Source organism: Catharus ustulatus, chromosome 16, assembly GCF_009819885.2.
Source record: "Catharus ustulatus isolate bCatUst1 chromosome 16, bCatUst1.pri.v2, whole genome shotgun sequence".
NCBI lineage: Eukaryota > Metazoa > Chordata > Aves > Passeriformes > Turdidae > Catharus > Catharus ustulatus.
The window spans coordinates 4125045-4147338 of NC_046236.1; the positions used below are offsets into that span (position 1 = coordinate 4125045).

Consider the following 22294-nt stretch of genomic DNA (forward strand, 5'->3'; position numbering starts at 1 on the left):
ACTTAACCACATAATTTTACTTCAGCCCTTGAAATGTGCAGGTCTTGGGTGCTGGGCACCTTCCCAGTCAAACGCTCAGCTGGAATTTTGGGGTCCATGATGGGATTGTGGGGGTTCCTTTCAGTTATGATGGTCTTGTATCCAGAGTATCTATTTTGCACAAAGAGACAGTCAAATATTTTGAATATTCATCAGTGTTAAAAATATAACAAAACTTTTCTTAACTCATTTGTCTCCAAATTTTGGGGTTTTTTTCACATGTTGACATCAGAACAGAGCAATCATAGTGTCCCAGCATTGCCATGCAGTTCTTCCTGGTTTGAAAACCAGATCTAATGGCTGAAAACAATTAGTCACCCATATTCTATTCAGTATGTTAAAATTGTAATTCTGAGCCAATTTTTTTTTAAAGTTTCTTTTTTTTACCCCCACTAATTTTATTGAAAATGTATTAGAGACTCCAAAATAATGCATAATGGTATTAGGTTTACATTTAAATCTCAGACTTTCACAATTTTTAGAGACCTCTGTGGCTTATATGCTATCAAATACGTAATGATGTGAAAAACTGGCTCTTATTTTAAAAAGTTGGAAGGAAAAGAAATAAAAAACAAAACAAAACCCAAAAAAAAAAAACCCAAACAAACAAAAAAAATTTGAAATTGCCTAATGAAAATACATTTCCATGTCTTACTCAGAATCATCCAATCTTTATTTTGACAGTGCTGGCAAACACTGAAGTTGTTAAAAAGAGAAAGAAGTTCCCAAAGTGTGCATTTGGAATCATACTACCATTAGTGTGGTGATATAATATAGAGGAAATTCAGTTGAAACAAAGATTTTTGATGATATTACAGTAAGCAACAAAAGCAGATGGATGTTCCTGTGTGTTTTTCTGAACTGAACCCCACCCAAAAGCTTGCACTGTTTATTTTGTGTGCTGCTGGCACTCAGGCATGGTATTGATGCATTCAAATGCATTTTGTGGAGCACTCAGCCTCTTCCCTCTTGGGCTCCTCTGGAGGCACAGGGAGTGCCTTTCCTTGGCCAGCTGGAGGAAAGAATGCAAAATTCTTGGAGTGAGACTGGAATTTGGAACAGAAATAGTCTTAAAGGGTGCATGTCAGGCAAAGAGAACTTTAGTGTGTTTGATTAGGTGCTGGTACTCCCTGACTTCAGCGTTTGGGTTTCCACAGCCACAGGAGAGTTTATTCAGAGTTTGAATTGAGAGCTGGGAGTGAACCTGGAGCATCCCAGTTCAGAGAACACCATCAGATATCACCTCTGAGAGGCCAGCTGGGCTTTGTGCAGCCTGATCGTGCCACCAGTCTCCCTGCCTGGAAAGAATTGCATTAATGAGCCGTGCTCATGGAGAATCCCCTCGTTTGAAGTGCAGGTCAGGATGGAAAACAAGCCCTGCTTGTTACCCCTTTGCTCTGAATGTAACTTGTTCTTAGGAGACAGTAACTAAACAGAAGCAGGGTACCCAATTCTGAACGGTCTCTGCTTGTTTGTCGTATTGGCACATGAAATTTCATGTTAAAAAATAATGAAAAGAACAAAAGCAAAGCATCTTTTGAAATGCTTTAATAGTGTTTGCTTGCAAAGCTCAGTTAGCAAAGATGCTGTGGTTTAGCAAGGTCTTGCTCAGTGAAAAGCAGTGAGAAGTGCTGTGATGCCTTTGATCAGCATTTTGCAATTTCCTCTGAGTGGAGCCCAGCTGAGCCTGATGCAGTCCCAGGGATAAGGAGACAGTTCCCAGCCCTGTGCTGCTCCTGCTCCTCAGCTGTGAGGGCTTTCTCAAAACAAGGGCTGCAGATGTTTGGTCTGCCCCTTGCTGATGCTCTTTTAGGCTCAGTCCAAGTGCCACCACCCTTTGTCGTGGGAAGTGCTTCAGACCTGAGCAGTGACCCTGGGCTGCATCAGTGTTGCCATTGTGTTGGTGATTTGTCTGATGAAAGGGGGAACAGTAAGGAGTGAACAACCTCTCCTTTTGATGCTACTGGAGAATTTCCCTCCAAGTGGGAAGGAAATAAAAGTCTCAGTTTTCACACATGCACAAAGTATTATCAGCCTGTACTAGCAGAAGAATTTACATTTTGGGTTGAGACAGAGATTGTATTTCCCGATTGTCACTGTCTTCAGAACAGGGTGTAATTTGTTTTGGTTTTGTTCAGTGTCAGCACCTGTGCATTTGCTGTTGGAATAGTTAACTTTGCATTTTGTTGCTGGGAAAGAAGTATCCAACTGATGTGAACCATGAACCCTCTAGGAAAATAGAAAATACATAGATTCAGAGCATCTCAGAACACCAATTAAATATTTAGTGTACAGGCTGGATCCCTCATAATGGAGAGTGTCTGAAGTAAACACAGCATCTCTATGTACAATCAATTTAATAAGGGAAAGGACAGGCAGCTCATGGAAGGGGAGAGGATGCAGGGAGTATTTTGATTTCAGGCAAAAGAACTGTATGAGAAGTGAACTTTTTAATTGTGAGAATGAATAGTCAGGCAATCCAGCTGAGTTTGCTGAAGGAATTTCTGACATTCTGGAAGGCAGTGGGGGAATGTGAGTTGCTCACAGGTTGGTTTGATTATTGCCTGGTTTACTGGCCTGGTGGTGGCTGTGCAGGTGGCTCTAGAAGGAGGACACTGACATGACTTGTAATGCTTGAAACATGCAGGGAACACTGTTCTGAATCTGACATTTTGCCACAAGCTGCATGTACCCAAATTTTTTTAAGGCCTGGAAAAAGCATCCTCCTCCTGTGGGGACACTGGAAGTGGTGTAGTGACCTGGTTATCAAGTGCCAGCACAATTCCTGTGCCAGGGTGTTCCTTGGAGCAGTGCTGTGTGCACTTACCTGCAGGCTGGAAGGGCAGCTTCTCAACTCAAGAACTCCTTTACAGCTGTGTTGCATTTAGCTTTCTTCTAGAAACACCTGTTCTTCAAAACCAACCATGTCCTGTTTAAAGAAATCCTAGAAGTGAGTCTGTACTTTGAAGCTTCCAGTGTGAACAAGAGCAGACCATGGGTAGCTGCACTCACACCCATTCACAGATGTGTCATGCTCCAAGATGCCAGGAAGACATTCCCTCTGCCAGACTCCCAGAAAGCACTCTCCATCTCCTTTTGTCTTCTGGCATACTCTGGGTTCCCTCTCAGGGTTTGGACAGAAATTTCCCAGTATTTGTGAAGTGATGTCAAAAGAATTTGAGGCCACTTCTGACAATCAGAGCCGTTTGTGTACAGCAGGTTGCATGCTTTAGGAAAGCACTGATGCAGCCTTAATTATTATCTCACTACTTATTTGTCTTTAATACACAATTGTCAGGTTTCAGAAAATGTCAAGGGTTCCTGGAAAAACGTAGTCTGAGACCTATTAAAGGTGGATGTTCAGTGAATCTCATGGTAGAAGCCAAAAAAAAGGGCAATGGAGAAAACCTGCAGACATCAAGATGATGGAGAGGGTCCTACAAGTCACAAAATGAAAGGCAAGCAAAGATGCCCAAAGTGTTTTTGTGGTCTGGAAGGCAGCCAAAGAGGCATTGATTTATTAAAGAGCAACATCACAGCTTCCTTTTCTCGGTGTGATGGTGCCATTAGAGCTCCTCAAACAGTTTCTGATTTCCTTGGGAATGAGGAGCAGAAGATTCTGAAGACAGTTGTTATTTCCAGGCTGATGCCACTGCCAGACCATCCCTTTGTGTACCTGATTGGGGAATCCAGTGTGAGTTCCCTGGCTGTTAAACACAGCCACTACTTGTGCAGGAATTACCCCAGCAGTTGTGTAGGTTTTACACTCTGCAATTGTGATGTAGTATAAAAAAAACAGCTTTAATGAGACAGCAGTCATGAGACACCAATTGTCTGAAAAATGCCAAACTCAGCTGTTATTGGAGTTAACTCAGGGCTGTTCTTGTGCATTGCTAGTGTACTGGGGGTGATTAGCACCTGTAGCACCTGCTTTTTGTCTGTATTTGTAGCTGTCTCAATCCTCTTACATAACTCCTTTTCTGTCTGAATAGCCAAGATCAGTTTTGTAGTTTTCCATTCCAAGCACATGCCTTGCCCCTACAGTGTCCCTGTGTCTCCTTGTTTGTCACTTGTCCTGCTGGGACATGGGCACTTCCTCCACCAGGACACTGCTGCCTTTCTGATCCTGTGAGCAGAGCTGGAGCTGCTGGCCAGCCCCAGTGGCTCTGGGGCTGTTCCTGGGCTGTCAGGTGGCAGAGGAGCAGGTTTTTCACCTCTGTTATCACAGGGCTGCTGTGCAGTGCTGCTCTGGGAGTGAAGAGTGCTCAGCACACACTGTGGATGTGCCTGTCCCTCACCAAATCAAAACACTGATATCACCCACCCCCAGCCACGAGGCTGTTCTCACCTTGTTAAAAAACAAGTGAGACGAGAAGACAGAGCATGAATTAGTTTTGTCAGATATATAGTCAGAAATAGCAGCTGATAGGTTTGCTGTGATAAGTTCTGTATGATGGCTTTGCTGAAAGGTAGGCTGCTCCATGATTTACTGAACTATTATAAGTGGTAAAACTGATCCATTTTTTATCATCCAGTGCATAAAGACTTCAGGATTTAAGGAGCCTGCACTAAATAACAAAGCAATTTATATACTCATAAACTGAAAATTACAGGGAAGAAGTCCTTAAGTCATTGGTAATAGGAACCTTTTATCATATTAGTGATGATTACCAAATGTTAACCCCTACTCCCCTTTTTAAAACAAAATCTTACCTTAGAATAGTTGCAATTACTTAAAGAAGTCCTAGAGACAACTTTGTATTGATTTATTGTGCAAGTGTGGCAAGTTTTATTTATTTTTCTGAGTGCCATCCCTCTCCCAGCCCATCAGGCCCTGCATCAGCTGATGTGAGCTGATGGATGGTTCTGCCAGGAGCAGCATGGGGCTGATGTTACTTGAGGAATGGATTAGCTGGCTCCACTGCTGGGGAGCAGATCTTTACCCAAAGCAAATTTGAGTGTAGTATCTTGAAACGGGATTTTTTTCTATGTTTCAATAACTAGATAATAGATAGCAATAGTTGGTTTCAGATTAGCCTGTTCTAAGCAGAATATAATTATGTGTCCTACTGAGAAGATGGAAATACCCTCTGCCAGATTTGAAAAATGCATTATAAGATTGTGAGTCATCTTTGTGTTCTCTTGAAGCAAAGATTTTATGGGAATGGAAAGAAGATGTTGACTAAAGCTAAGCAAACATTTGCCTGGAGGTAATTTTACTGATGACATTAGTTTCTTTTTTCTGCTCCAGAGCATCCTGAGGTACTTAATTCATTCAATTTCATTCAACCAATCTGAGTTCTCAAGGAACAGATGAATTGAGAGCCACTTGTTATCAGTACTCAATATTTGATATCCAGTTTGCTTTGTTCAAGTGTGAATGATTACATGCTGAAACAGATTTGTTTCTTTTTGTGATCTGTATAAGCAGAGTATCTGAAGTCAAGGGGAAGATTTGCACACACACCTGGGCATTGTCTAGAAGGAAGTTGAAGAGCCATACTAGCATTTCAGGAAATTTAGTTAAAACTCTTTTCTTGCAGCAGGTAAATTCTAATCCCACTGTCCTTGTGTTAAACTTTTCTTTCATCAAACCTTATTTAAGTAAAGTCAAATCCATCATCAACCCACAGTAACCCCCTGATCAGACTGAAGCTGGAGTCCAGCTGACATCCTAAAACCAGGAGAGATTGTGTGAGGTTTTCCTGTGGCTGCCAGGGTTTTCTTTGGCTGAGTCTGTTCTCACCAAAGAGAGTGAAGAAGCAGCAGCAATAAAGCACCTGCTACTGAAATAATGGACAAGGAATTGATTGAGCTGTTACCAACTCAACATTGATCACTAATAATTTGGCTTAATTATAATCACTCAGTTACCCTGAGTTTTGCCAGGATAGAATGTTTGAGTGTTGGGAGAAATAAGCCACGGACTTTGTTCCAGACACATCACAAATGAAATGTTTGTAGCAGACAAAGGACAGACCCCTCAGGGTTTCCTTCCCATCAGCTTGCTGTGCTAAGAGAAGGGAGAGCCAAGTTTCCTACTGCAGGTTCTGTGGGAGATGATGAGCTGTGCATCCCATGGGATCTGGGGTCTGAGGGAGCTCCCATCTGCCTCCATCCCCCTGCACTGAGCACTGGGCACAATTCATCACAGCCAGGAGTCCTGGCTGGGCATTTTAAATTGTGCTGAGCTTTAATGACCACATTGTTGGCTGGTTGCTCCTCAGGCTTTCCTGGGACATTATTCTGACCTTGTTGTACAGCAAACAAGCACAGAAACCAATTTCTTGCATCAAAAGTGACAGAAGGGCTAAAGTAATAGAAATTAATTGAAAATTGGAAAAAAACCCCACCAAAAACCAAAAAACTGTGTGGTGAGAACACAGGGTTTATAAGGCAACTGAGCTGTGCATAAAATTGCACTTCAGTTGCTCTTCTGCATTTATGCTGAAATTCCAAAAGCAAAAGCCAGAAAAAAACCCAGCAAAAACACCCCCTAAAAACTGCAGTGGCACAAGAACTGATTAAGGGCTTGTTTTGTTTCCGTACCTCCTAACAATTTGCAGTTTTTCATTTCATATATAGCTATGATAGATGAGGCTGTTAAGGTGTGGAAATTAAGCACAAACACAAATATTTCTAGCCTTCTAAGTGCTTCAAATTATTTTTCGTATTCTGTATAATTATGTGAGATTTTGGTGTTGTTGCAGCTCATGTATCATGTGCATCATTTGTATCTTTTCTTGGGGAAGTTGAAGTAAAAGAAACCAGTTCATTACCAGTAACATCAATGTAATCATTACCATCACATTCCCTCCCTCCTTTATTAGGCTTTTTTTTTTTTTTTAAGAATTATTAAATCCCTCTAGTTTAAATTCAGAAGAACAGAGATGTTAGTTGAAAACACAGACTCATTAAAGTCAGTAAGTTTTCTCTTTGCAGTCCATTAGTCAAATCTATGATTTTGATACCCTTCTATATGATCATACAGCACCTAGAAAAACAGATTTTACCACCTAGCAGTGAGCTTGTTTTAGTATTCCTGCAGTTCCTCAGAGTGCTACATCCCCTGCAAAAGGAGGAACTTAGTCTGCATTTTCTTATCTTCCAATGCAGTAAGCAGCAATATCAGTGCTATTTCCAATCTTCTGTGTCATTAATAAATATGCCAAGATATGTCTATGAATTATGGTCCTTTAATAAGGTAATGGAACTCCTAGAGTCTAGAGCTTGATTTTTTAGAAATGGAAACTATTTAGGTGCCAATAAGAATGTGCTGATCATATATATAGCTAATCTTGATTAATTATGAGCAGAAAAATTTATTGTTTCCTTGTTGCTATTACCAACTATTTTTATCTACCCTTAATATCTAACCAATCCCTCATGATTCTGTAGGGAAAATAAATTATATTCTGCTTGATTATAAAACTTCAGGTTGTGGTACAGGCTCACACAGCAATGCTGGTTCTGAAGCTGGAAGTTCCTGTGAGAGCCCCCTGTGAACATCTTTGGTACCAATCTGGGGTTTGCTATTTGCTGCTATAATGGCCCAGTTGCTCTGATGCTCCCAGAGTTTCTCACTGCCTGTTTTTGATAACAACAAGGTTCTCATTGATTTCAATAACCTTTGACCTGAACCTGATGTCAGCTCTTTTGGACCAGCCTTTGTTAAAATGATTCTGGTCAGTGCCTTCTATTCACTTTTTTCACATTGTTTGCAAATCCAGAACGTGTAAGAAGTGACCTTAGCAAGGTTTAAACTTCAACCATAGGTGCAAAAAGCAAAGTAAAATCCCTATTTTCAGTCATCTTTTCATCCACATTTTTCTACCTGCATGAGAACTACAGATGATCTAACCAAGTATTGAATAATATCTGCGTGAAAAATAAACCACTTCAAGTGAATGGTTTTGTACAGCACCATTAGAAACTGTTCCTTTTGTTTGGAGGAATAAGATGTGAAGAATTGACTGAGTGACCAATTTAATAATGAAGAGAATTTAGAATACAGAGAGAGTAGTTGAAAGCCTTGGGACACCGTTCCCTGAAGTTTCATATGCTGCCTATGCTCCAAAGCAGGGAAATTTTGATACAAAAGTGATTTATAGGCAATAGCTGTGCACGGTCTTTTATCACATTAATAAAATCTTTAACTAGTCTTTGAAAATTCTAAAGCCTTCTGTGTTCAGTTGAGGTGCACAGATAGAAAGAACTGCTGGCTGGCAGATGTTCAGATACATTATCAGAAAATGTATTTTCAGCCTAACCAGTGTAATGTAGTTCATTCTAACATGATATTTCAGGTTTATTACAGTGTGAGTGACTGCAGAACACAGTGCACTGTGCAGGAGACTGAAGGAGGTGAAGGTGTGCAGCTTAAAGGTGACTGGGCTGGGCCTGGCACAGTGCTGAGCATTGGTGGCTAAACTCACAGATGGTTTAAACAACTCAAAACTGGAAACAAAAGACTTTTCTTTTTCTACTCTAGTCTACCCAGGTGAAGGAAGTGGTTTTATTTCATGAAACTGCACTAAACTGATATAAATGTTATTGTCATTGCATATCACAGTAAAAATTATCACTTTAGGAATTGCTGTGTTAAATCTTTGCCTTTTGCTTCCATTAAAAGAGGTAAAAACATTTTACCTGGCTGTAGTATTTCACAGATGAAACATAAACAGCTCTGTGTGTGTATATGGATCTGTTTATCTGTATAAAGTTCTTATTGAAAAGTAGTGTGAAGTGCCACGTGAACTGATTGTTTCATTTTCCTGTTCACTCAGCTCTGAACTGTCAGTTATTTTTACTTGGACTTCACCCTGGTGGCAGATTCCAGTTGGTTTAGTGCTATGGATTTTACTTTGTTCCCCCCAGTTTGCTTTACCATTGTGTCTTTTAATGGGCTGTTTCAGCAGGTGCCTCTCCATTTGCCACCTGCCCTGATCAGTGAGTGATTATGCAATTTAGTTAATGTATTTTAATTATTTAGGTGACATTTTACCTTGTATGGTCAGACTGAATATATGAATGGATTGGAATCTTTAGGTAAAAATAATGGGATTTTTTTTTTAAGAAGTGAGAAATCTGTGCCCAGATAACAAATAAATAATCAAACATAAAAATAAGGCAAAATTTCTGTTTAATCTAGTTCCCATGACCATTTTTGTATCTCATCTCTCTAATTATTATTGATTTATGATATAGAATTGATGCACTTGGCAGACAGCCTGTGAATAGCTCTGCACATCAGCACCTGAAATGTGTCCTGGTCAGGGTGTGGCATGCACCAGTTCACAAGGTCAGGCATGACTTTCAATCTAATAATGCAGCTTTAAGAGTAACTAAGATTTGTCTCCTTTGCATTTTAAAATTGTTTCTCACCTGAGGATGATGTTGATCAGTTTACTAAGGACATTGTGTGTTTTAATGAGGGTTAAATGAGTTAAAAGTATTTTCTTGTAGCAAAGGATGAAAGTCCAAGTGTCAATCAAAAAAACTCCAGTTCCTTGCATGTTCACTCATTTGCATGAAGTACATTCAACTTAAAAAAAAAAAAGCAAAGGATGCAGTTCTCTTTATTAGCCTTTATTAAATATGCAAAATCACAACTTTGATTTTGAAATATGTATTATGGTAAGAAAAAATAAATCCTACCAAAAAACTAAATCAGATTAGCCCGACCACTTTTCAGTGGTGTGATTTACTGTTTGCACTGCCTGTTTCTCGTGCTGGCAGCAGCAGCAATAACACTGTGGAGACAGTAGATGGCTGTAGAAAAGTGTGTTGAACACTCCTGGGTGAGCGTAATAAGATTGGGAAAGGCCTTGACCTGACTGGATGCAGCTTTTATCTGAAGTACATTTAAAGAGATAAAGGAGAAGCAGGGTGCAGTACATGTTCCTTTCTTTCCTGTAGGAGCTTTGCTTTGAGTTTAAAAATTTCTCAAATGTGGGATTTGAACTGGGTCCTTCAGCAGGGAGAGGTAATGGCTCGAGAGCCACCAGAGTCACTCTGAGGATTCCCCCCCTCCCTCAAGACGTCTTAGAAATCCTCCTATAAATTCCTACGGAGGGGGCGTCTGTAGATCCCATAATAATAATCAGGAAGTGGTATATTCCCATTTATTTATTTATTTTTACTTTTTTTTTTTTTCTCCCCCCCCTCTCTCCAGTGTAGTTGGCTGCCTTTAGTGCACGGACCTGCTCATTAAATAGATACACCAAGAACTGTTACCTAAGCAAGCCTGACAGTAAGGAAAGGACAGACTGAGTTAGGGAGAAAAAGGGAAGAAAAGACAGCCTGAAGCAAGTCACTTCACACGCAGAAAGAGCCACTGAACGAACGCTCTTCTCATAAACAAACTAAAAAATACCTTGTAGAAGAAGAGAACTGTGAGGACTTGACAGAAAAAAGGCAAGATTTTCTACCCACTGTTTTCAGTTTTCCTTCCAGACATACTTGGTGAAGTAAGGAGACTTCTGTTTGCTGACAGAGCCCTTGATTTCTTTCAAGATGATGATGTATTTGTGGGTAGGTAGTGTCTCTCTCCATGTCTATCTTTTGTTAATAAATGGACTTTGGGAGTGTGGATTTTAGGCTGTAGTTGCAGCATGTTTTGTGCTATGTGAGGTGTGTGTGCTGCAGGGGAGCGTGGCTGGGTGCAGTACATGTGCTTGCATTTCCAGGCAGAGTTTAAACAAACCGGGTCATTAACGTGAAGCTGGATTTATTTTCGTGATTTGCAGGATGTGGCAGAGTGCACTGCTTTCTTTTCATTGCCTTAGAACCTATTGCAATTGTGTAAGATTCACTGTGGGCTCCAGTTACAAAGCAAATGCTGCATCACTTGTGGCTGCTCAGAATTTGCTTTCTTTGTAAGAAATGAAACAATCTTAATGTGATTAAAACTTCTAATGTGTGTTACTTAATCCAGTTTCTTCTATACTACTTGTCACAGTCTGTCTTGGCTTTTGAAGTTTCTGGCAATTGACAACTGCAGATAAAGAAATAGATATTATGTTCCTATTTCTGTGATTTTTATATTCAGCATTGTTCTGATTCCTTGCAGCAAAATCTGCTCACCTTAAAAATAATGTTGTGTTGTGGCATGTATGTTTTGAATTAGTAAAGCTATTTATATATTTATGTTAGTAAAGCTATAAAGTTAATTCATCCAGGTTTTGATACAGAACATTTTTTTTTAGGAAGAAAACCCCACAAAGAAATCAGTGAACAAATCTGCATACTTAAAAGCTTTTCTGTGTTGCTCTTCAAAGCCCGTACATCTTCTGGGAAATTATTTTAAACTAATCTCATTTGACAATCTATTTATTTATTTAATTTAAATGTATGTAAAAATAGGCAGGCGTGCAGCTAATCTGGGCCACCTCTGCAAACCAGGCTGGAGGAGCAGCCCTGGAGTGTCAGAGACATTATCAGTAATCACTCCTTCCCTTTGCAAACCGCGCGTGCTTCGTGCTGCAAATCTCCCTTTATGCTTTCTTCTCATTGCTGTTGACCCTCCACTGTATCTCAGTAACTTTTGTCATGCCTGCAAAAGGCACTGCATGTAGACTTTTAAGTTGTTATTTCAGTACTTTGACCTGTGCTATCGTTTTGGGAGCTCACCAATCACTGAGCCTTAGGATTTTGTCTTTTTCTTTTTTTCTGGGTTCTGTAGTACAAGTCCCTTGAATTTTCACCAGTGTGCCTGTGCATTGAGCAGCAACCCCGACTGCTGCTTGTTTTTAACCCTTACCACCACTGTGTATGGCAGCTGCTGGTGCAAGGATTAATTTCATTCTCTTTTCAGATTTATAAATCAGGTCCCTCGGTTGCAGCAGTCTGGCTTTGATTCAGTTTGTGCTGTGGTGTTAGAGTTGCCATCATCCAAAGGAGATGCACAGTGAAAATGTGAGGATAAAATATAAATAGATACATGAGGATAAGCCCTTCTTTCTGATATGCACACTGAGGTGACAGGACATGCATTATTGTGTATTATTCTGTTTCTCTGTGGCACAGGCTCAGAGGGTTTAAAAACCAGGGATCTTCTCGCTCACAAAGCCCAGGAATCATTGTTAATTTGAAAATTCAGTGAAATACATATCCTTGCAGGTAGCTGTGCAGATTTCTATCCCTTTTAGTGTGCTGTATTTCTTTTATTTTTGATGAACTTTTCTAGTTATTCTTTTTAGAGATATATAAATGCTCTAAGCAAAACAACCATAGTGACCAGCAGTTTCTGATGGTACTAATTCCTAGTTTTCAATACTGCCAGTAATTCATATAAAGGTTCCAGTAATTAATATTTCACATTTAAAACTGTGTCCATTCCATTTTTATTTTGTCCTTTTCACTTACATTATATGATGTATGTTTTGTTCTGGTTTTCTGATCTGCAGAATTCTTTAAACAGCCCCTCTCTCTTTTGGCACTATTACACCTGGGTATTGAGTATTCTTCCCATTTGCAACTGAACTCTGTAGTATAAATAATTTGTATAAAATCTCAAGATTAGTAAGAAGAGGCAGAGAATAAACTTTTTAATGTTTTTTAATTGTAGCAGAACATTATCACTTTGTAAGTTTTTATGGAAATATAGGATTTGTATTCATAGTTGTTGTTTTTTTCTGAAATGTTATGATTTTTGAATTCTATGCATTAAGTGGCCATGCATAGGTACCTAAGATGCAGCATATGTAAAAAATACAGTAGATAAACAAAAAACTTTCAAAAGATGTAGGTGCAAGGTATAAACTCACAGCAGCACTTGAAATGCTTTCTCCTGGCATCACATCAATTTTTAATTTAATTATAAAAAGCTTCTCAGCAATATTATTAAAATTTAAAGTAGGCAACTTGTGTGAAAATGTAGTCTTCACCTTTTAAAGGGCTTAAAATTAATTTGTTACATTGACTGAGACTTTTTCAGACTGTTCACTCGTTTATGTGGCAGTGCTTACCTGTTGTTTCATTTCATGTGTAACATAGAAATATGTTGGATATTTGCAGAGTAAAAGAAAATTTTGATTTCTTCCCATTTTCTAATGTCTTGCTAAGTAGTATCCTGGAAAAGTTTAATGTCTTTTTTTTTTCTAATTCTATTGATGTCAGTGGTACCAAGTTCCTTTTATTGCAAACTGTATGTGTTTAGCTAACTAAAACCCTTGTGCAGGAATGCAGAGCACAGACACTCATTCTGTCTGTGGAATGGAACAGTCTTGATTTGGTGCTGGCTTTTAAACACTTACTTCAAAAAGTAGAGAAAGTTTTTAGCAGTGTTAACCCTGTCAAAGGAAATCCATATTTGTTGGCAGCCTAAGCAATTAAATGATGTTTGATTTATACTTTCCTCCTTCCTGGGCAAAGGAGAACTTTTTTTGGTCTGGTACTTTACGCATGGACATCTGTGCTGTAGGAACCAGAGTTATCAATGTCAGAGTTCACAATGACCAAGAAATTTTGCAGGCTTCCAGGCATTACTGATTTAGGAACTAGTGAAGTCAAAAGGGAATATGTTCTCTCTGAGGGGTATTGACACTTTGACATCTGCTGCTGCAGTTTAATACCCTTTTCTCCCCAAAATGAGATTGTTGCAGTGACTCGATCACTGCAGATGATCATTCCCATTTGCTGTGGAAGTCACCTCCCCAGAGGTGATGGGATTTGCTCAGGATGTAACAGATGTGTGATGTGTGTTGGAGCCCTCTCCAGTCAGGGGGTTCTGAAGTTGCTGACTCGTGCCTGGTGTGTAACTTTGGGTGGGTGAAATGAGAGCTGATGGCTGAAAGCTGAGACTGCTCCCAATCTTTGAGAGTCCCCCCTCTTTCTGTACACTGTTCCTCCTCCTCCTCTTTTTCTTTGAAAAATAAGCGTAGTTTGTCCACATGACAGCACAAACAGATCCATGGTTGGCTGTTTTCTGTCTGGTTGTTCAGACTGGACTATTTTGACCTCATGTTCAATTTTCACACTCTGAGTTAGAAGTCGAGTGCTTAAAGTTATTACATGTCATTAAAAAAGTCAAATGCAATTAAATGTCATAGGAAAAACAAAATTATTAATAAATACATTTTAAAACAATAAATTAATACTTTTCCACATTTTGTTGTATGCTGTAATGCTGGACCAAAATTACCCTGAAGTATGATAATACAGTTTTATAAATTTTATAAACATCTAGTTAATGTCTGCTTAGTCAGAGGTGTGCTTCATTCCTGTCAGTCTGCTGCTCTTTTTAATAACAGGAATGAGTTGTCAGAATTTCGTGTATATTTAGCAGAGACTTTTTCAGTAGCAGCTTCAGAATGATACTTGATCAAACAAGGCATAAAGCATGTCAGCAAGTGAAATTTGTTTTTTTTTCCCCCAAAACTAGAGTAGGCAGATACAGAGAAACAGATTGATTAAAAAAAAAAGGTGTGTGCAATAGCAATAAGATAATTTTTTCTGGCCATAGGGCACTGTTTTGACAACTCCGTAGAATAAAGCTTTTGGGTCCAACAGAGAATTGTACTTGTCTGAATTAGAAAAATGTTCTTTAGATGAACATCTGGGAAGAAGTCTGCAGGAAAAGCAAGTAACAGACTCTAGCACAAATTTAATTTGAATATTTAGGAGTGTAAACTCCTTTGTGGTTGCATTTCTGGTGTTTCTCCTATTTACAGACATTCTAGCACACATACAGGAGTCTGTGTCAGCTCCCATATTCAAAAGCAGATGGTATTTTATTCAGCTGACCAAAGTCTGCATGTTTTTATGCACCAAATGTGTGCAGGCACAGTGTGTCTTTCTCCAGGCTTAGAGAGGGTGTCAGTTCCAGCCTAACTTGTGCTCCTTGTGTTGTCAGTGCTGCACCTTTGCAAAGGCTTTTTATTCCTAAAGGAAATGAGAACCCTAAACAGATATGAAGATGACTAAACAAAACCTTAGGATTTTTTAAATTGGAGCAAGGAGCAAATACAATGCTTTTTTTTTTTTTTTTTTTTTTTTTTTTTTTTTTTTTTGAGGAACTTTACCTACTGTGTATTTTGCAGCATTGACATTGTGTGCATTAAGCAAAGGATTGCTCTCTTCAGTGGGGACCTTCCAAAAATGCCCTAGACTAAGACAAAGTGCTGTGGTTAAAGAGCTCCAGACAGTGAGTCCAGCATGAACTAAGCTGAAAGAATAAATGACTCTGCTGAAAACATTGTCAGTGGAACACCTAAGCAGTATAGATTTTATTGCATAGAATTACTGAGTAATCAAAGTATTTAGATCCTTTTAGTTAAGAAAAATCAAATATATTAGCAGAAAAGCTGCAGGTATCTTCAGAGTCAAAGTGATCCTCCTTCGGCTTTCCACTGAGACCTTGAATAAAACACGGAGCTTCATCCTCTGCATCTGACTGCCTGACCGCTGGTGTTGAATAAATATGTACCTTTTATTATTAACACAGTAAAACACAGAATGATTTCATAATAGAGTATGCTGGTGTGAATAGTAAGGATCTTCAAGGGTATCTGGCTCAATAAACTTGACTAATGAAGTACTGCAATTTATAAATCTACTGTCATGATGGCTAAAATGAAAGGACTGACAGAGGTGTTGAATGAAAACAGGATTTAAATTAGTTGTGCTGGAATCTAAGACAATTCTCAGTAGGCTGTCTTTATGTATCTATTGGAACACACACATAAATTGGCTTAAAATCATATGTAAATAGTTCATGTTGTGATGACAAAGCTAAAAGTCACACTAGCATGCAAAGTATGAAGACATTCAGCAAAATCACTTGTTTCAGTGTGAAAAGTGAAATGAAATAGAAGAGAAAAGCTATTTCAGTTCAGAATATTCGACAGTGACTTTTGGTTGTCAGGTAGGTTCAGTTCTTGAAGGGTTTTCTTGCCCTGCTCTGGTGTTTTGTAGAACACCATTCTGTTACTGATGTGGGGTAAGAACGGGAACAGGATGATGCTCCAGCACTGCAGATAGACAACAGTTTGGGATGTAAAAGCAATGTACATCCCTTTAGACACAAGCACACCTAAGTGTTTGATGAAACTGAATTTAAGCAGGATTAAACTGAGTTTAAGCATCAAGAATATGTGCATTATCACTGCTGATTCTTGCAGCAGAATCTGTGCAATTTGTGTAAGGCAGCATGATGGACTTGCTCTGTTCCCTTCTGAAGTTGCATTATATGTTCTGTATGCTTTAATTGCCAAATCTGCTCTCCCCCTTTCCTTTAGCAGGGAGTTACACTTGTCCAATTAACCTTATCTTTGTTGTGTCCCTCTTAATAGCATTGGTTTCCATCAGAGCTTTGAATGAGCTGTGTGGGTGTCTTTATCAGGGCAGGGATGTGTGTGAGGAAAGACCTGAACAGAAGCTGCATGAAATGTGGCTGGCTGAGCAGGTCAGAGTCCTCCTGTTGTCCCATGATTGTTCTCTCTGTGGAAATCCCTCCTGAATACCACTTCTGTGACTGGTGGGTTTAAGCACTGCAGATGCAGAACCTTGCTGTGGGAATGGCCTCAGTTGTGGAGGCAGGGGATGAACAAGTCCTGAAGATTTTTCTGGGCAGTTGAGAAACCTTGTTTGTGTCTTGGGGTTAATTTCTTGATGTGTTCCTTTTAGGTATTTATTCCAGTGAAGTGTGCCTGCTGGAGAAGCTGTCATAGTCCCTTAGCCAGTATTTGCTTACCTTTCACTGTAATGTGCAGGTGCCACTGGGCTGGATTTGCCTTTAATAACGAGTTACACTGTCTCACAGTTTAATCAGCAGAAGGGGATGTTTACTAATCGAAGGCTGGGTAGCTGTTCACATCATTTGATGTCTTTCCATATGGCTTCCTTTTCCCCTTCTGCTCCTGGATTGATATTCCTTCCTTGCCAAGCAGAGGAATCTGTGTTTGGATCCATGTCATAGCCTAGTAGGGAAATCCACCTGTTCTTACTGCAGCCACAAAGCTGTAATCCAACATTTCTGCAGAAATTACTGCTTTTCACATAGGTTTCTAATACACTAGGTCTATTTTTCCCCATCAGGATGGCAGTTGTGTCATGGGCTGGACCCAGCTAGCAGCCAAATTCCCTCTCACTCATCTCAGTGGGCCAGGGAGGGAGGAAGGATGGGAAGAACTGGAGTGAGAAACAGCAGGAAAACATGGAGATCACTTGCTGATCACTGTCACAGACACAACAGACTTGCCTTGGAAGAAATGACATTATTTATTGCCAATTATCCTTTCTGCAAATTCAGTTTTTCAATTTAATTTCTGATTCAGGTACTGGAAAACAAAACCAAGAACCCTTTTTGTTATCACCACAAGTTAAATTCCCACTCTTCAGCAAGGCTGTGAATGATGTGGAGGGATTGCAGTCAGGACACAGGAGTTTCCCTCTTCAGCTCCTCTCATTCTTGTTGTGCTCCCTGTCTGTTCCTCCCTGGGCGCAGCCAAATACATCAGACTAAGTCTGCCTATTGGCATTTCAAGTTTTCTTCACAGATTGCTGTGTTTGTAGAGTTTTGTACATTTAATCTTTTGTGATGTATGTATAATATACAAGGACTGCTTTTATAGGGAAAAAGCTGATGTATGTTTGAATTTGACTTTTCAGTGAGCTTCTCCTCAAATATAATTACAGGAATTCAAGGAAGGGATAAAATGTGACAACATATTTGTGAATTGTGAGATTTAACAGAGACCAAAGTAGATCTTATTATTGATGTGCTTCCTGCTTCATTAAATTCCCCTTAAGGTTTGCAGCATGGATATGGATCATTTGCAATAATAATTATGCAGTGATCGATTGATTGTGTCTGACATTGTACTTGTCACCTTGAAATGCAAAAACCATTTATTTTCCAGTGTGTGAACATTCCTCTCTAACGTCAGACACCAGCATGCACTGGTTGGTGTTAGAGAGGGATGCATTTTATGAAGTTGGCAACTTCGTATTAACCATTCCCTAAAATGAAGTGCCACTTGGCATTTTACAAAAATGAAAATTGCTCAAGCAGCAATGGATTTAGAAGAGAAAGCACAGTCTAAGTTCAAAGGGATTGTTCCAATTGGAATGTTTGTATTTCAATTGATTCCTGCCTGTGTGTCACAAACGTGGGGCTTTCAATAAGCCTGTGATGAGATGGGATGCAATGAGCACACTTGATAAAACGGAGGTCTCTGCTTTTGGAACTGGGGTGTGTTCTTTGGAAAGTCTGCCTCACTGACACTTTGATCCAGGGCAGTATTTATTCATTGGAAAATCAGCAAAAAATGCTTCAACTGCAGTCATTCCATGAGTAAAGTGCTGTGCATTTCATGTTTTGAGTGTTGTAATCATCATGGCAATGGAATCTTCCTTTTATTAAGAATATTTGGAGCAATGAATGAAACTCTGTCCTTTGGGCTTCCAGAATTTTATTTCTATTGAAATTCCAGTGAAGCAGCTGGTTGGTGGCTGCAGTTAAGTGAAGTTAATCTGTGCTTTCTCAACTAACATTAAAGCAAAAGCCAAAAGAAATGTTTCTACACATTCCACTTGGAGCTTTTGCAGAGCATCCATTGTTATGGAAGAGGAAGTGAAGACCAAAACTGTTTGGTCAGATGGGATTTGATTAAAAAGTGACTTTTACATAGCCAGAGGCTGGCTTTAGATTACATCAACCCAGATATTCATAACTGCTTTAATTTGAGATTTAAACTTTTATTAAAAGACCTGGTTTATTTGAGCTTTTGATTGTTTTAATCACAATTTTTAAAACAATTTTATGGCTTTTTTTAATTGGAAAAAACCAGAATTTAAAAATTGTTGACATTTTTAGGGTGAAATGTTGTAGAGATTACTTTTTTTCCCCTCCAAGGGTGAACATAGGTAAGCATAAACATTGGAATATGGAAATGTTTATTTTAATATATTGATTCTCATAGCACCAATTTGAGAAATAACTGCAGTGCTAATATTAAGGTGACAACATTTTTTGTACTGCTGATTTAAAAACTGGAAACTCTGGTTTTTACCATGGTATGGATACTGAATAGAGCTGTGACAAAAGAAAAATAATACCTTTTTTTTAAAGCATTTATATTTTACTCAGCACATGTATAACTGAAACACCTAACCTGAAGAAAGGTTTCAGATTCACTGTTTTCAGCAATTGTACTTTTTTAGCTTGTGAGTTTTTCAGAAAATATCCCAAGTCAATGCTGTGAATTTGTAGAAGAATCTGAGGTAAATTGTTCCACATGGGAATATACCCAGAACATCCCATTCTCCTGCATTAAGTCCTAATTGCAATATAGTACCACTTCTTCCTCTCAGGTTTTCCATTCTCACCATGAGAAACCCCTAATTATAAATGCAAAGCTGTAATTTTTTCCTGCCTCCCCATGTGCTTTATGCAGTGCAAGTGTGAGAGAGCTGGGGAGCTTGGTTCTGTGAGGAGCCCTCTCAGTGGCCAGGGCTGATTGTCCAGCTGCACCTTCCCACTCCAGCCTTGGCTGCAAATGCACTCCCAGTAACCACAGCAGCAGTGCAGGGAGCAGCAGAAAACAATGAGTGCCACTGAAAGGGAAGGAAAATGAAGGGGAGAGAGGTCAAGGGGCTGAAATGAAAGGAGAATATTTAAGACCAGAACAGTCACTGTCCTTTTCAGTTAAATGTGAAGAAATCGTGTGCTCTTGACATCACTAAGGTTCAACTTCTAAAGCAACCCACAGAGTGAACTTATTTTTTGTCTTCATGTGTTTCAAACCCAATTTACTGTCACAGAATCTGGAGTAACTCGGCAATGCTCTTAATAAGAATGCTTTTACTTTGCTATGTTTCGATGTAGATATAGATGGCACTACCCTCTCAGATAAGGAAAATTAATTCCAACAAAGACTACATGTAAAAAAAAATATTTTTTTATTATTTTTTGGGGAATGGGGAGTGGGTCTTTTTGGCTGAAAGGCAGTTAAAAATTTGCTTTAGAAAAGGGTCTGGTTTACCCTTCTGAGACTTGGCCACAATTCTTTGAATCAGATGGTTAAGAGTCAGAGTGTTTTGGTTACTCTTTTTTTTTTTTTTTCTTTTTTCCTGCATGTCTGGCAACATGTTTGATGACTCTCTGGGCAGCAACAGGATAATGATAATAATAATAAAAGGATGCAAATTGTGATTTGTATATTGGATAATTCCTCATGAGAAGTAGGACAAGTAGAAGAGGTTACTCTCAAGCAAGGGAAGAAAGCTGATCTAACAGAAAGACAAAATTATAAATGCTATAGGAAAAATGTGCTGGAGACAAATGGGGAATGTGGAATTAAGTCTTGTAAAGACTAGGAAGGTAATTTAATAATACATACAGGCCTAGCTGAGGTGGCATAAAACATCTCATTCCACAGCTCACGGTGAGGAATCCTGTGGTGTGATGCAGTGACGTGTTACTGGCACTTGTAAAAGTTCCTCATGCACTTCTGTTTCTTATTATTCATTATTAATGTGTGTGTTAAACATTTACTCTCTTATTTCAGAAGGTTATCATATGCTATTAATGTAAAACTACACAGTGAAAGCAAAGATAACAATCCTGTTTTAAGTTAATATATGGATGTTCACAGCTAGTGAACAAATTCTTAATTTAAATTGGTTTATAAAAAGCAATTATAAACAGACAAGTCAAATTTATCTCTTAGCTATAAAAACCACACACAAGCGAGCCACATGTTCAATTGGAATCCTTCCTGCTGAAAAGCAAGCCTGTTCATGTCTTATTCTGTTGGACACGGAAAAATTAATATTTACTCATGTTTTGCAGCAGTGTTTTATACACTGAAGATTTTTTTTTCTATGATACTACTGAAATAATATGGTTCAGTCATCTTTTAAATGAAGTGTCTCCAATTTACTTTAGAGGTATGTCTTATCAGGGAACAAATTTAACAATGTTATTACAGTCAAATAAGCTGAATATGACCAAGCAATCTTGTTTCTATTTTTGTTAGATGCACATTATTTAACTGGCTAGGTTTTCTAGTGCAGCTTCCCTGATAGAAAACTCAGCACACACAGCTTTACATGTGCTGGTGTTATTTTAACCAGTCCTTTCAGTCTTGTTACACTGACTTTGTTCAATTCAAACCCACCATTTTCCACAGCAGGACAGGTCTGTAGTACCTGATTTACTGTACGGAAATCTTGTTTTCATATAGATTTTATACATACTAATATCTATAATTAATATCTATAATTTATAGATATTAATATATTAATATCTATAATATAATAATAATTTATTATCTATATGTTAATATAGATATTAATATATATTAATATGTATTGAATATCTTAATATTTATACGTTAATATAACAGAGGTTCATTTGCAGCTATTTCATGTACATGACACCATTACTTTTCAGATGAGCTGTTCTTCAACAAAATAGTCTCAAACAGTGAAATTTATTGGGATTTCATTAGGTTAACTGTAGAAATTACAGTTGTTTTGCTTAATAGGTTATCACTGAATTTTAACTGTGTATTGGAAAATATGCTGAATAGCCAAGAATAGCCAGGGAGTTGTAGCACAGACCTGAGAATGATTTGTCAGTGTCAGCTGCTCACAGCAGTGTCACTTACTAATCACACTGGCTTTGCCCCTGATGATTTATTGTGAATTGCTGATTTTTGAAACCACATATGTGGCCCTAAAGAACCCGAATGTGTTGAGCAAAAGATACTTGCATGACGTGAGAGGTGATTCCTGGGCACCCCATTTGGAAATCACAGTGGAGAAGGTTATCATTGCTTTCTTTAAATCTCCCTCATCTCTATTCAGGAGGAATTTCATACAAAAAGCACCCTGGCTGTGGCTGTGGTGGGTTTATTGTGTCCCCAGCAGCCATGTGGGGCTGTGTTTAGTGTGAGGCAGGAGCAGAGGTAACACCAGCCCCTGTTTTGGCCCCTGCTGAGCAGTGCAGGCACAGCATCAAGGGTTCCTCTTTCCCACCCTGCCTCCTGCCATGTGTGGCTGCTGGGGATGGCAAAGGCTGGGAGGGGACACGAGCTGGCACGTCCAGCTGAGCTGGTCAAAGGTGGATTTGTGCTCATCAGTAAAAGTGGGTTTAACCTGTTTGCTTTCCTGACCTGGCCCTTTTCCACCAAGGGAAATCCTGATCCTTGCTCCACACTTTGGCTGCTTCTTAGCTAGCAAGTGAATTCTTCCACTCCTCTTGTACTCACGTTCATCTCAGATTTTTGAGATTCTGCTGGGTGATCGC

General features: G+C 39.0%; 1 protein-coding gene across 23 annotated transcripts in view; it reads left to right on the forward strand.

Annotated features, from left to right (window-relative positions):
* Nucleotides 1–22294, forward strand: part of RBFOX1 (RNA binding fox-1 homolog 1) — a 1131477-nt gene that overhangs the window by 776850 nt on the left and 332333 nt on the right. Inside the window, exon 1 of one of the 23 annotated variants that reach the window (XM_033073834.2) lies at nt 10244–10572. The exons of the other annotated variants lie outside the window; for them this stretch is intronic. Coding sequence (XP_032929725.1) covers nt 10555–10572 — 18 coding nt within the window. The 5' untranslated portion in view covers nt 10244–10554. Of the gene's footprint in view, nt 1–10243; nt 10573–22294 lie in introns of those variants that run through there. 23 annotated transcript variants of the gene reach the window in all.